Source organism: Manis pentadactyla, chromosome X (genome assembly GCF_030020395.1).
Source record: "Manis pentadactyla isolate mManPen7 chromosome X, mManPen7.hap1, whole genome shotgun sequence".
In the NCBI taxonomy this organism is placed as follows: Eukaryota; Metazoa; Chordata; class Mammalia; order Pholidota; family Manidae; genus Manis; species Manis pentadactyla.
In genome coordinates this window covers 1,619,775-1,634,903 of record NC_080038.1, presented here as the reverse complement: position 1 = coordinate 1,634,903, position 15,129 = coordinate 1,619,775, and the positions used below count along the sequence as shown (strand labels likewise).

Genomic DNA, 15,129 nt, shown 5'->3' with positions numbered 1-15,129 from the left:
CTTTTCTCCTTTTTTTTTTTTTTTTCCTTTGGCTAACTGTTTCGAGTCACCTGTAGAAATTGAGTTCGGGGAAAATTATTTTGTGATAATGGATCAGTGACAGGGACCTCTGGCTGCATCCACCTGTGTCTGTTAGTGGTGAGCGTCCATCCCTCCTGCTAGGAAATCCTCACTCCAAACAGAAGGCACTATTGCTCTTCACTTCTGTGGGCTGGAACTTGGGTTGTGTGGACACACCGTGCAGGTATGAAAAGATCTGAGCAAGAAAAGGACGCTCCATTTAAAAATAATCACCTAGAAAGGATGCTCTGTGCAGTGAAGGATAAGACCACGAGGTGTGAGGGAATTGGAGCAGTTGAGTGTCAATAGGATTTCTCTCCCAGGGTCCAAAGCCTTTTCAGCTCAGTGACATTATCTTGAATGGATAAGAAAAGCCTTTTAAAATTGAGGTATCTACTTATCCACAATTTAGCAATGATGTGCCTGGATTAAGATCGACTCGCAGCCATGGGTCAGTCCGCCAGTGGGGGGGCCTTCTTACACCCCTTGGCATTGTCTGGGTGAACCTGTGGGGTGTGTCCATCTCCCAGGGCACTGAGGCACATGGTACCCATTCTGTGGTACAGTGAGACCTCGATGTCACCATTGGTACATGTCTGTCACGTAAAGTAACATGGACTGTCTCTTGCATTCCCAAAATCCAGTCTCCTTTCATAGCCTCCTAAAAATTTTCACTATTCAGAAACTCACTGGGCTTTATCATTCCTCTTGCGAGAAATGACTTTAAACTCTTCCAAGAGATGGTTCCCCAGAGAAGGGACCATCCGCAGAATCTTACGTCACTTATTTAGTCAACGTGAAGGGCTCAGGTCATGTACAGCAATGTACAGAGTGGGTTCCAACATTTTGTGGAAAAAAAGATATTCTAGAAAGAAAAGAAACAGGAGCATTATCGAGGTCCAGTCACCTCTCCACCTTTTTTCTCTGAGTTGATCTTTATTTTAAAGTGAGAACCAGCGGCAGGTGCCTCATAACCCTTGATCTAAAGTCCTCATTTAGGGTCTTCTTTTGCCCCAGTTTGGGGGCTTGGCAAGAGCAGTGACTGGGACCCTCGATGCAGTTGATGACTGCAGGTGGCAATAGAGTAAACAGAGTACATTACGGGCTAGACCTGAACGAGATGGCTCAGCAGCACGACACGACCGAGTCATTTCTCATCCACATTATGGCCCTTGGTTGTCCGTGACCGTACGATCCCGACTGCCAGTTCTGTAAGGATATAGTTGGTCTGCATGCCCTCAGGACACTCCCTGGACAGTTGTTGCCTAGGCCCATGTCCCTCAGGATTGGAGACTGAGAATCGTGTTAGGAATGCATCTAATTGGAAAGGAAAGGAAAACTTTGGGGCTTGTTGCCAGCTTAGTAGAACTAATATCTGTGAGTGTTTCCTCATGCTTGAAAGCTTCTGATCAGAGAGAAGCCAGCCGGCACCAGGATAGTAAGTGAGATTAAGAATTTCAGCCTCGGTGAATCCAGGCATTGCCAGGGAAACACACCTCCGCCTCCAAAGGCGGCATCCGGAGTTCCTCTGGTGTTGCCATATCAAGTGGCCCCTTTTCGTCTGCATCCTTTGCTTTTGTTTTTTGCAAAGGTTTGAGCTGTTTGGCAAGGGGGTTGATTTTGTATTATAAATAAATCTTCATTTCTATGTAGTCCTACTACACGTTTAAGTGTATCCCCTGCAGTGCTGTAAATAATAGGGAAAAGGAAGTAAAAACATATATTTGGGGTTGGTTTAGGAGTGTGGTTTCCGGTGACCTTCTTGTTTGGTTTTTGTTGTGCTGACATAATGAAAGACAAACTCAGTATGTCCTGAAAGGTCTAATTTTTCAGTGCCCACCTTTCCTCTACGTAAGGGGATTTCCTCCTTATTAAATGGATACAAAAATCCTCGCTTTAGGTAATGAGCCCATTTCTCTGATTTTTCACTCAGAGATGCCAGCAAGCCCGAGAGGCCCCCCGTTGTGCTTCAGAACTCGTAGCGTTGGGAAGCCCACTGGTTTATATTAATTCCTTGCCAGCGTTTGATACCAGTGGGAGACTGGGACATGCACAGTGTAGACATGAGGGGCCCTGGGACCCTGAACCCCTGCATTTATCTCAGTGAGCGCTAGAATCTCAGCTGACTCCTGTGAACTTTCCCAGGGGGTCACAGGGCCCTGGGCATGGCCTAGATCTAGCTCTGTGCTCCTCACCCGAGAGCATAGTTTTTATCAGCAAAATGTAACCGCAAAGTCATGGATATTTTGAAGTTCAGTCAATGAGTTTTTTTATTGTTCTGGGGGATTTCAGTATATGTTTAAAATGCCTGGATCTTATTATACGTAATAAACTCTACATATTATGCACACATACACAATACTTTTTACCTCCTTAACTGTCACTCTTAGAACTGTCTGTCTTCTGGAAGTCTTGAAGCCCGTCTGACACTTCCATGCCAAGTGGGCCGGCTTACTGTGTTCTGACGACCTGTTCTTTACGAGGAACATCTGAGGGAACCAGCACACTTTAAAGGACATGAAGTAATTAGGGCACTTGAGGGAAAATATTGTAAACCAAGGATCCCATAAATCAAGTAGACCCGCAGAGCAGAGTGTGACCATTTATTTGGCTAAAAACAGATAAATATTCCCTCTGCCAGGGGCAGCTCCACAGGTATATTTTAATGGAAGTGTCACAGTCCCCAGGGCAGGCATGCATTTTCTCAGGCTGATGTTCAAAAGCTCATCTTCTGTGCAATGATGTAATCAACTTTTCTCCCTTGGTGTGAGCTTCTAGAGAGCCTTCTACAGCTCAGTCCCAATGTGCATGCAGCCTGGCATTGTGTAAATTATTGAAGAAGTGGTGACGGTAAGAAATAAGTGCTAGAAAATGTTTAACCAGAAGGAAAGCTCACCTGCTTTCCACGTGCCTACATGGTGCGTCGATTTTTATGGCTTTGACGTGCTGTGTTTGCTAGGGTCCGTGTCAAGATACATGCACTTTCTGTCTCCTTCCCCAAACAGAGACCTCATCAAGAAGCTGCTTGTTGTTGACAGAACCCGTCGCCTTGGAAACATGAAGGTCGGTGCTTGTGTCCATGACGATGAAATGGTATCCATGATAAGTTCCAGTCACTGGACATTGTATTTTCATATTTATAGATCTAAACAAAGGCAGGATATTCCTGTTTGATCACTGCCCAGATTTCAAGTCTGGGTTTCTGGGCATGAATGTTTGAGGTAAAATTCACATACCACACAAGTCACCCATTTAAACTGTGTACAATTTGATGGGTTTTAATGTATTTGCAGACATGTCAATTTTAAAGAACATTTTTTTCATATCAAAACGAAGCCCCATACCATAAAGCAGTCACCTTCCACCACCACCATTCTTCTATGAATCAGCCACTAAGCTGTGTTCTCTCTTTATACATTTCTCTATTCTGGGATTTCATAGACATGAATTGTACCATACGGGACCATTTATGTCTGATTTCTCTGTGACGTTTTCAGCGTTCATCCATATGAAAGCGTGTGTCAGGGCCGCCCTCATTTTCGTGGCTTAGTGATATTCCACATCTTGTTCCCCCATTCATCCGCTGATGACCGTTTGGGTAGTTGCCACCTTTTGGCCGTTAGGGTAGTGTTGGCTATAACCACGAGGGTGTATACATCTGTGTGTGCATTAATCATTATTTTGGAAGTTGTACACCATATTATTTTCACGTGGAGGTAAATACATTTAAGGAATTGGCTGTTGTATAAATGCTGAGGTATCTTATGTGCATGTTTTGGCACCACTGAACCTGAGAGCCTCCATGGGCATCTTCGTCAGGAGCCCTAGTTCTGCACAGTCATGAAGCAATAAAACCACGGGTCGGGGCATTGACCCTCTCGGTTGCAATATTGACAGACTGCGTAGACTGTGTGTGCGGCTTGATCCTCACAGATCTTCTCTCAGGGCTTCTGTTCTGTGGCATATCCATTTCCTGTGGCTTCTGTAACAAAGGCTACAAACTGGGGCTTAAATCACAGGAACCATCCTCCCCTAGCTCTGGAGACCAGACCTCTGAGGTCCAGGCAGGGCAGGGCCTCCTCAGGGGAGGCTCCCTCCTGCCTCTTCCAGCTTCTGGGACCTCCAGGCAGCCCTGGGCACATGGCTGCGTCCCTCCCATCTCTGTCTCCACCACCATGTGGCTTCTCCCCTGTGCCTGTGTCTCTCCTCTTCTGTCTCTTATGAGGACACCTATCCTTGGGTTTAGGACCGTCCCAATCCAGGAGGATCTCGCCTTGTTTACATTTCCAAACTAACATTTGCAGGTACTGGGGGTTAGGACTTCAACATACCTTCTCACAACATACCTTTAATCCATAACAGTGGTCAAATTTGTCCTTCCCAGCATGTGAGGACATCAGCCCATGATATGCGCAGGTCTCTAAGGAGCGTCTTAAAAGCTAACTTGGACATTACTGGTGAAGGAAACAAGTCAACAAAACAGAGTATTCATCCAATAATAATGTTTCACAGCAAATAGCATGAAAATGGTTAGATACACGGTTTAAATGTCACCAACATGCAGCAAGGAGTCATTGCTCCATGGCTTCAGGAACAACACAGGTGACCCGCATGTAGCATCTGCTAGGGGAGGCTCAGTGACTGTGGCAGGCATCCTGGGAAAAACACAGACATCTGAACAAGGACTTGAAGAGTGGGTAGCATTGCCTGACATGGAGATTGGCTGGCAGAGGCTGAAGAAACTGCCTAATGAAAATGCAAACATGTTCCTGAGTAGTAAGCCGTCTCGTGCAGGTAGCAAAGATGGACATTGGTTCTCTCACCAAGGCTGACCATCTATCTCCTCTGTACTATGCTTCTGCTGGTCAGGTTGCTACAGCTCCCTGTTTGCAAGCACCCCCACCGCCATCAATTTGCTCCCTTGTGTAGGAAAAGGGGTCTGTTGTTCACAGCGTAGAGCCTGACGGCCTTAGCTTAGCATTCTGCAGCCTCCTGATATGTGTCCACCACCTATTTGCGCTCTTATGAGTCACTGGTCTTCGTGAGAAGCCCTCACGCCAGCCATGCTGCGCTCCCCAGCCTCCTTCACCATCAGACCTTAATGTTTTTGTCTTCTTGGTGTCCTGTTATTTGGAGTGTTTCCCCTTTTCTTCTAAAGCATACCCATTGTGTTTAACTCATTCATCCCGTTGGACATTGCTGCCCTTCATATGTGGAAAATTTCTACTGCTTTCTGCTTCTTGTACTTCTTTCATATTAGTTGAATCTATCTATCTGTCTGTTATCTATCTGTTTAATCAATCATCTATATATCTGCCTGCCTGCTTATCTGTCTGTCCATCCGTCTACCTATTTACCTACCTACCTATCTGTGTGTGTATGTATGTATGCATCTGTGTATCATCTGCATCATCTATATTTATCTATCGTCTATATATCATTTGTCTCTCATATGTATACCTGTCTCTGTTCCACTTGTCAAGATGAGAACAGGTGACATATTCAGAAATTACCATGAGTCCAATATTTTACATTGAGATGCTTAACTGTCTTTACATTCTACATTAGTCTGTCATCCAGAGCAGTGCACACATGAGCATAACAACTGGATGTGTGTCTACTCTGAAGAAAAGCAAATGAAACACAAAGTTATTTAGCTCAGACTACAGAGATAAGTGCTCAAAACATAACCAACCTCCGTTTGTCTCTCCACTAAATAATGTCGAGATTTGTTGGGATGTTTTCTTTCCCAGCCTGTTGAAATTGTGCGCACTGATAACAATGCACGTTTCTTTTGAAGAACGGAGCAGATGACGTGAAACGACATCGGTGGTTCCGAAGTGTGGACTGGGAAGCGGTTCCACAACGGAAATTGAAGGTACAACATACGTAAATGGGCAACTCTTGACATCCTTCAGCTCTCCCTAACAAGATTGTTAAGGAGTCCGACTCTGTGGCTCACGAATTTATGGTGGAGACATAATTAGTTTGTACAGTACAACCAATCCCTTCAAATGATTGGTAAGCCAAGTTCCCTAACCAGTGGTTATCTGAGCCCTAAAGAGGCATCTAGGTAGGGGTTAAGACCCCAGCTTTTGTGACCAGACTTTTTGAGACCTGGGTCCAAATGAGGCTCATTCTCCCACTTCCTAATGGGGAGCAGTCAGTGGAATAACACAGGTAAGGCGTGTGTCTAGCACTTAGGGATATTGTACAGTGATGGGGACAGATTAGATGGACAGTATTCTGTGGCTCATACTTCTTTGACCTGAATATGTTTTTGATGAGAGGCCTCGATGGCATCCTTCTCCACTTTGCACTTTAGTGTCAACAGAAAGGCTTTAAGTTTAAAGATGGTGGTACCCGGGCTCCAGCCCAGACTCAAGGGCTCAGCCCATTCCACGGATATCAATGAGCTGCTTTTAAGTTTTAAATATTTTATTGTATTAATTTGATGTTTTGTAAATAGAATAGGTAATTGCTTCTTCAAAAACCGAATCAATTTTAAATGGTGTATGTTTCCACGTCTCACGCACTTGCCCTGTTCCTTCCCAGCTACTTTCTTTGGATTTTTCTGTGTATCCTTGTAGGCTAGGAAAAACCCCTAAGGCTTTGCATATTCTTATTTTCTTCCCATTGTGACACAAAGCCTAGAGCTATACGTGCAATATCCTAGCCTTGCTTTTTGCTTAGTATAGCATGAAGCTGTTCCACATACCTGGATAGCTTTCTCGTGGAGCCCTTCACGTGTCTCTCCTATGGTTTACTTACTCAGACCCCAGCCGATGGACACTGGTATTGTTTTTGGTTTTCTGCTGCAAAGAATAATCTCACACATTTAATCTAAATGAAGATAAACTTTTAGAAATGAGATCATCAGGTCAAAGGGCAGATGCGTTTCAAGTATGGGAAATACTCCCTTTGGCATCCACTTGCCTTCCTGTTCTCTGTCAGGATTCTGTAGATGAATCTGCTTTGCTGTGATCTGTTAGAAGCACAGGGCTTTGGGACAGGGACTAATCTAGGTCCTTCTCCTGGCCTTGAGGATTCTTGGCATCACTAATCTCAGATTTCTTGTAAATCATCAGGGTTATGAGCAATCTTGTAGGGTGTTGGTCACCCTGTGCATCCAGGGTTTGCCACAAAGTCTTATAGTTTCATAGGATTAGAGAAAAACAGTTGGTATCTGTGTGCATTACAGAGTCTTTGAGTTGGACGTGGCTAGAGCCACTATCTATCCAGGAATCAGCAAAGTACAACCTGTGGGCCAAACCTGGCCCCTCACTTGTCTTTATAAATAAAGTTTTATTGGCACATGGCCACGCCCATTCATTTACACATTGTGTGTATATGCCTGTCTGTTACAATGACAGTGTTGAATAGGTGCAACAAATGGTGTGACCTACAAATCTGAAAATATTTACTCACTGGCTCTTTATGGGAAACAATTGTCTGACCTTGTGTCAGTCCTAGAGGCCTCATTATATTGATGCAGGAGGGAGGCTTGGCATTGGCGATACCTAAATGTGAGACAGCTGCTCTTCCCATCTTTCTGGAATTTTCAGTCTGGCCAGTGGACCAGCTTCATCAGAATCCCCAAGACCTTTGCATGCCCGGGAATTTGCATTGAACAAGCAATCCAGGAGGTTCTCAGTTCTATCCATCCTTCCTCCCTTAATTCCTCAACTGGCACAAGCCCTCGTCAGCCCAGTGGTTGATACCTTATTTGCAATATCTCAAGGCGAAGCTTTCTTTATTCGTAAACAAAGGAATGACGACTTTGGTTTTCTTGTGTTTTTCTTCTTTTTTTTCCAAATCAATTCCATTTGGATGTACAGAACATTCTGGTGCTCGTTTTCCTTGCTAACTGTGCCCTTTGTGTGTTGGCGGGACCCCACAGCCCCCCATCGTGCCCAAAGTATGCAGCGAGGGAGATACGTCCAACTTCGAAACTTATCCCGAGAATGACTGGAACACAGCCCCTCCGGTGTCACCGAAAGATTTGGAAATCTTCAAGAATTTCTGAGGATGGGAATCTTTATCCAGAAGGTATATCTTTATTTTTAGCCATTAAAAATTAGTGATGTTTGAAATGATCCTGTGTCAGGGAGAAACTGCATTCTCCAAGGGGGGGGGGCTTCTTCATGATGTCGCAGAACAAGACGGGGTCCTTTCAGGTGTGAGTCCAACAAACACCCCAGTATTTGCCCAGAAATATCAAGATCACCTCCATCACTTAACTCCCCACACAGATCTACTAGGGCAGAAATACTTCCGTCCGAGAAAGACCCTCCGGGAGGTTTGCATGCACCTCAGCGTTTGAGAGGCACCAGTTATTCTGATGAGAAACCCTGAGTTTCAGACCCGCTCCCTCCCAATACTTAAATATTTTCAAAAGCATCTTTGGGTCCATTTTTGTTAATTGTCTCATGGAATTTGCTAAGTTTTAATTCGAGATTCAAAAACTAATTTTAAGGGGAAAAATATTAAAATGTTTGCACTCTTGACCTGGGGGAGGGTTCCGTGGGTGCGTACACACATTAAATGCATCGAAATGTACACTAAGATGTGTGCATTTTATTGCATGCACCTCAATAAAAATAAAGTATCGATAGAAAAAAAATTAGTTAAAGAATCTTATAACCATCCCTAGAACCTTCCCAAAATGATGGTTGGGTAGTAGATCTATTCCCTGTGGCCTAAACCTGCTGTTGAGCACAAGACTTTAGTCAGAGTGTAGATATTCCTCCATCGTTCAGTTTTAATAACCCAAAGTACAGAAATAGTAAAAAAAAAGAAAAGAAAATGGACTTTGAGTTAGTTATTTGAACCCTTGAAAGTCTATGACGATGACTTTGAACGTCTAGTATTTTAAGTACTGGTACTAAACACCTTTTAAGTTCTCCCAATTCCAAGTAGCTTGGTTATACCGCAGGGGTTGTTCCTTCCTGTAACATCCAGGCAAGACAAACCTCGCCTTGAAGGAGGAGAAGCAACATAGTGCCAACAATGTGTCTGTACGTTCGCATCTCTCATTTCTCTCCTTCTTGTTTTCACAATGGCCATTCCGAGCAGGGGGAAGACAGTCTGCTCAGCACCATTTGCCCACCATGCCATTGCTGAGGGCGGGGACAGGGGAGGCATGCAGGCAGAAACCTCCACTCTCTGCTGGCGTGTCTGTGGAAATGCGGACACAAAACCGGATGCTTAAAATGAGGGAGGAAACGTAATAGGGACATTGGGGGCCAAGTCCATGGAAAAGTAACCTGTCTGCTTCTATTTTCTTGTTTCTTCACATAGTAATGACTTTCTTTTAATGATGGGGACTTGTTCTCTCAAAACGAAGTGTCTTCAGCTTTTCCAGCCTCTTCAAAGCCAGTGAATTCTGCTTTTAAGGATTTTTTAAAATCGTGAAATGTTCCTGCAGCTCTTTGCTTTTTTTCTTTCTGGGTCACTGAATTGCTTTGATTTTGTTTACTTTGCCCGTAACATTTTATGGGTTATTGTTATCCAGTCATCTTTCAAATGATGAAAGTCTTCTAGAGGGAAGAGCATCTTATTGATGATACCAAAAGAACAGAGACTTTTTCTAATAACATAGATTCTGTTAAATGTACTTAAAGAAACAGAACGCTGCCATCCAGAGGGTTTTGTCTGACCCTCGGAAAGCGGCTTTCTGCACTGTGCGCTGAGCTGTAAGGTAAGGTCACGCCGATAGAAAAAACCTTTCTCAATGGGGCGTGGGGACAGGATAATTCCATGAATGAGGAAATCCTAGAACATTGGAAGCCCACCTTAAAAATGCTGCTTTTGTGTGATTATAAAGTTCTGATTACCATTATCATGATTATTACAAAATTCACCCAGTTCTTTAGAAACTAACATCACTTCTGTCTAATTTCAGAACCAGAATGATTCACACTTGCCCTGGACAAAGAGCTGACGACACACAAACCCAAAGAAACATCTTGATGTAACGGGGACATTTCCACATTCATATACATCTGGATGTACATAAACCACATGAGAAACCGAGGAAATCCGTGGACCTGGCGTTATTTTCAGCAACTGGAAACCTGCAGCACAGTAGGAAGTTCTGAAAACTTGTTTGGTTCTAGAGTTTTATCTTTTAGCATTGTGTTCCCACTGTGATAACTTGGTTTTTCTCATAGACATAACTTTATAAGTTTGAACTGAATGCTTTCAGTTACAACCACAAATTTGTGTGTGTGTGTGTGGGTGGGTGGGTGTGTGTATAAAAGAAAATATGACTGTTGCACAGAAATTGTGCAATGATGTACATGTCCATAGTTTGCAGAGCCTATGATTTTTACTTTTCACGTTTTTTTCCCCTAAGAATCTGTTCTCTTAGGACAAAACCTGAAAAAGATAATGTGTGCATTTTTTATCATATGTGCATTTTATACTTACCGGTGAAGAAACTACTGTGGGGGGTCTACACCCGCTATCTTTTTTAGAGCGTCTTATCTGCTAGCTTTACATCTTGAAACTGGAAGGAAAGAGAGGGAGGTCGTTGGTTTGAATCTTAGTATAATAGCCAGTGACCATTCAAGGTGTCCAAGAAGTGTAACACAGCCAGGAAATTTTCTGTGTCACGTTCAGAAGTGTCGCCCTCCCCTCCCTAGGGTGACGGCGACCTTCGTGAAAATGCCCATTTGCATCTCTTGAACACAATGCACCTTCCACAGCTGATGGAATCCTGCCTCTTGGTTCCGTTACACAGATGATCTCTATGCAAAGGTTTTCCTATAACTCTGCTGGGAAAAGTAAGAAACAGATGCCTTGTAGGATGCAAGCATCCAACCCCGTAAAAACTGACCTCGTGCATTTCTGCTTAGTGTCTGTCCTCCTTGTAAATGTTGTATTTGAGTCTCCCCCCCCACCCCCCAACGCGCTCTCATCTCATGGATGCGGCAAGCTCGAGCACAATTCCCATTGCATGAGAGCCTTTCTTCCTCTTTGGACCTGATTGTGATACTGTGAAAAGCATCGTGACGATCCTGCCTCCTTAGGGGTGAGGTTGACTTAATGAAAGCCAGATGTCACGTGGACCACGAGGAGCGTGTTCCCGTGTAGGCGTCTCCCCAGAAACGGGGCATGGTGTCCTTGGAGTGCTGTGCTGGTCATCACTCATGTCCCTGTCTCCTGTGCTTGTAAACTCTGCCATAAAAACCTAAAGGGGGTCTCTGCCTATTCTCTGTTGGGGTGAGTCAGCTGGAACAACAGAGTTGCTCAAATCTCTTGTGCATCTGGTCGTGGGGGGCCCAGCGATGACCTTCCCCATGGAGGTCTGTGCTTTTAAGAAGCATCGTCCACGGCCTTCCGTGACCGCCAAGGGACACGGGCATGGACCTACTGGACCCCCTCTGCACACTCACGTTTCCTTCCACGCAGCCTCCCTGGGCAGGTGGGATGGAGGGCAGAGTGTATGCTGGGGAGCATGCTGGTGGAGGTGGGTGGACGCAGAGGCAGGGCTGGGCACCCTCCCAGGTGGCATGAGTTCTCTGTCAACGCTGCTCTCCTGTGGTGTCTGGGAAGGCCTGGCATCCCTGGGTCCCTGCTTCCTCTCCTGTAGGTGCATCTGGGGATGTAAACTGGCTGTTGGGAAAGTCATACATTTTTTTCAAGTAAGAAATGTCAGAGGCAGTACAGTCACCTATCCCATTTGGCCAGAGGGCACGTACAAATCAGAAGGCAAACAAAGGTTGTTTCTTTTTTGGAAGGTGAAATGAAGAGAGCGTGCGTGTATGAACTGTTTTCTCACTGAATGGTAGAAGGTTCGGTAGGCAGAGTGACTGTGTGCACTGGAATAGACCCCCAAGGAAAAGCTCACACATCCATGCCCTCTGTAAAAACAAGTAACGATGATTGGTTATGACTCCGGAGACCTCTGCTTAAAAACATAAAAATCCGTGAAGCACCACGCTCAAATACGGTGAAAAATCATACACAGACATAGTGACCCGTATGCATATTTTCAGGCTAAGCTCTTACTGCTCAGGATTTAATATGGGAGATGAAAATAGCATCAGAAAAAAAGTCTGAAATGCATTGCCTAGATTTCAAACAAAGGTGCAGGAGAAACAAAGATTTGAAGGCATGGATGACACCATTCTTTGAAACATCGTCATTGGCCATCTGCTGTGCAAAACCAATGACACATTAAAAGCAATTCCCAGAGTAGCAGGTGGCGTTAAACGCAGTCATGCCCATCGTCATACCCAAAGTGGAACCGGGTGCGTGTCAGCGCCTGTGTTTGGCTTGTGAGTTAAACGGTATGACATCATAATGCAAAGACCGGTTTCATCCAAGGGAGTCCTGCACCCAGGGGACACTCACCATACCACTGAAAAATACTTTACTCAGCAGAGGCGTTGGGAAATTTTCTTGTATCTGATATGATATAATCAGTGTGCAAAGTTTTGAGGAAAAGTCATTGAAAACACGCAATGTGGACCACCACCCCCAAATTACAGATTTATCTTGGTTTACACAATTTTATGTGTTGGCAGTATTTTCTTACACAAAGATACTATTTTTGAAAACTCTTTGGGGTACTCATACATGGCAAGAAAGGACTTGGGGCGTGTCTTTTCCAAAGCACGGTGTAACCGTCCTGCTTTGACATGTACCTGTAAAGGTAACAAGGAGGTAAAGTCACACCTGGGGATACTCTGTGCCACACATTTGCACAGATGACTTCCAGTTCTTTTAGAAGTTTGGAATCCTGCTCAGCGTAAAGACAATAGAATCAATCATGCTTTCTACGGTCAGCTGACAGAATATGCAAAACCATGTCCTTAGCAAAAATATGGGTGCCTGCTTCCTGCCATCCTGATGCTTTAACACACCACTGTTCATCCACACCCCGTCCCCTGCTTGTAAGTGTCTATGTACATTTGCATCTGGATTTTTTTTCCAATCATTGGATTTTGGGTGACAAAAATCCCACCGTCACAGAAGCCCGCAATGCCTCCCGACGTAGGGTTTACATTGTGATGTTTGAGTTGTACACACCTTGGGTCCATCCTGCGTCCTGTGCCCCCTGTTGCTGTTTCTGATGGTGATGAGGACTTGCAATGTGTTCACCTTGAGTGGTCGATGTTTACTTACCAAAATTGAACAGAAAAGCACATGAGTAGGTGTGTTCATAGATTTGGATAGTTTGATATGTGTGTGTGTGTGTGTGTGTGTGTGTGTGTGTGTGTGTCTAGGTTGATGGAGGGTGACTTTGGGGGTGTTCTCACCGAGCCTAATGTTTTCCCGTCGTGTCTGCTTTACATCCCTGTGGGCTTGCCTCCGGAGGAACAGTCCATGATGAAAGCGAAATGCTCTGTGGTGGTTTCCTGTGAGTTACTGTGTTGTGAGATGTTGTGTCATGCTTTTTCCTCACTCATCCACAGTGGAGGCCTCTGTTATTTAAGCAAAAGTCATTACAGGTGTGTTTTAGCAGGTGGGATTGCAAGCCTCTCGACACATAGGCATTTTGGCTCTACAGAAAGGGCATTGCTTTGTTCTTTCTCGCACTGGGTCCCAGGCAGCCCGGCTGGTGACCCTCTGACCGCTTGTGGGACATGCAGACCCAGTGTCCTTGCGGGCGTGGGGCACCCTGGCCAGCCAGCACTGGGATCCCAGCCGGCATCCCAGCTTCTCATGTGGGGGGGATAAAAAGCCTGTTTCTAATCCTCTCAGCCCCTTGCACAATGAAAATCACTGTGATTCATGTATATACCTTAGGAAAATTTTACTGCTGTCTAATTTATGTAATAATACTATTGATTCCGGGTTTGTTTAATAAAACTTTGTATCTTTTAAGAAGTCTGATTCTGCTCTGCTTCTTATGTCATGGGACAAGCTCTCGTTTTTCTGATTTCCTGTAGTCCAGAGATCAACAATCTTTTCCCTTTTTTTCAATTAAATTGTTTACTTTTTATAGAGGTATAATTGACACACAACATACTTGCAGACAAGATGACAATTTGATATTTGCATATGTTGGGAAATGTTCACTAGGACAAATCTAGTTAACATTGTTGCCATACGTAGTTTGTTGTTTTTCTTGTACCGAGAATTTTTAAATTAGCAATTTTCAAATATACATTAGTGTTACTGTATCTTTTTCTGCAAAGGGCCAGGTGGTAAATATTTTCAGAGTTGCAGGACACAGAACATAAAAACAACCTAGACAGTGTATCAATGAGCAGGCGCAACTATGTTCCAATAAAGTTTTATTTACAAAAACGTGTCAGGGGGCCGGATTTGGCCTTCGTACTGTGCTTTGCCAATTTGTAGTGTCTGAGGGTGACTTGGCAACTTGTTAGAAATGGGCTGTTATCATCATCAACAAATAAAGTATTCAACTGCTCTTTCTCACATAGCCTGATACCCAACTGATACCAAGTCACCTTTGGCAGCTTGCTGAAATCATCTTATCTTCATCACTGAAGTCAGGCCCTGTGTAGTTTGTGGTGCTCGTTTAGCATTTTCTACATCCAGGTACCAGAATATCAGCCCACACGGAAGGTCTTGTTGCTCATCCAGGTTGTCCACCTGCTTTCATCATGGAAATTCTTCGGGGAAGGGACCCTCTCCACAGACAGACTTAGGGTCTGATTGCAAACCTGTGTGTGTGTCCTTGTTGCTTAGGGTAAAATCACATTCTGGTTTGGAAGGGGTGTGTGTGTGTGTGTCCTTGTTTGGGAGGAAAATGAGGAAGCAGTTGTTGAGAGATTGATACAGGTTATCCAGTGGGGGATGTGGTACAAAGGAGCTAAATCTTCCCTCCCTCTCCTCAAACCTTTTGGATACCCGCATTGATTTCTAAAGCTACATTCTGTTAGTGGAGGACTCTTCCTTCCCTGGAAGCTGAGGTCATTTTTGTGCTCTAATTCAAAGGATCTAATATCCTTGCCCAAAGAAATTTAAGAAAGAATACAGGTGTGCCCGTGGCTCTATCCTGAGGCTGTGTCAGGTGAAAGGAGTCAGTCTTTGGAGCATCCCTGACATGCGGGACAACGAGGTACAGTCTTTCACAGGTTACCGTAGTAC

General features: G+C 44.4%; 1 protein-coding gene across 1 annotated transcript in view; it reads left to right on the top strand.

Annotated features, from left to right (window-relative positions):
- LOC118935949 (protein kinase cAMP-dependent X-linked catalytic subunit) overlaps positions 1-13,899 on the top strand; it is a 58,423-nt gene extending 44,524 nt beyond the window's left edge. The window contains exons 6-9 of the mRNA XM_036932620.2: positions 3,066-3,123; positions 5,861-5,938; positions 7,961-8,109; positions 9,965-13,899. Of these exons, the coding sequence (XP_036788515.1) occupies positions 3,066-3,123; positions 5,861-5,938; positions 7,961-8,086 (262 nt within the window). The 3' untranslated portion in view covers positions 8,087-8,109; positions 9,965-13,899. The remainder of the gene's footprint in view (positions 1-3,065; positions 3,124-5,860; positions 5,939-7,960; positions 8,110-9,964) is intronic.
- Positions 13,900-15,129: the final 1,230 nt, after the last annotated feature.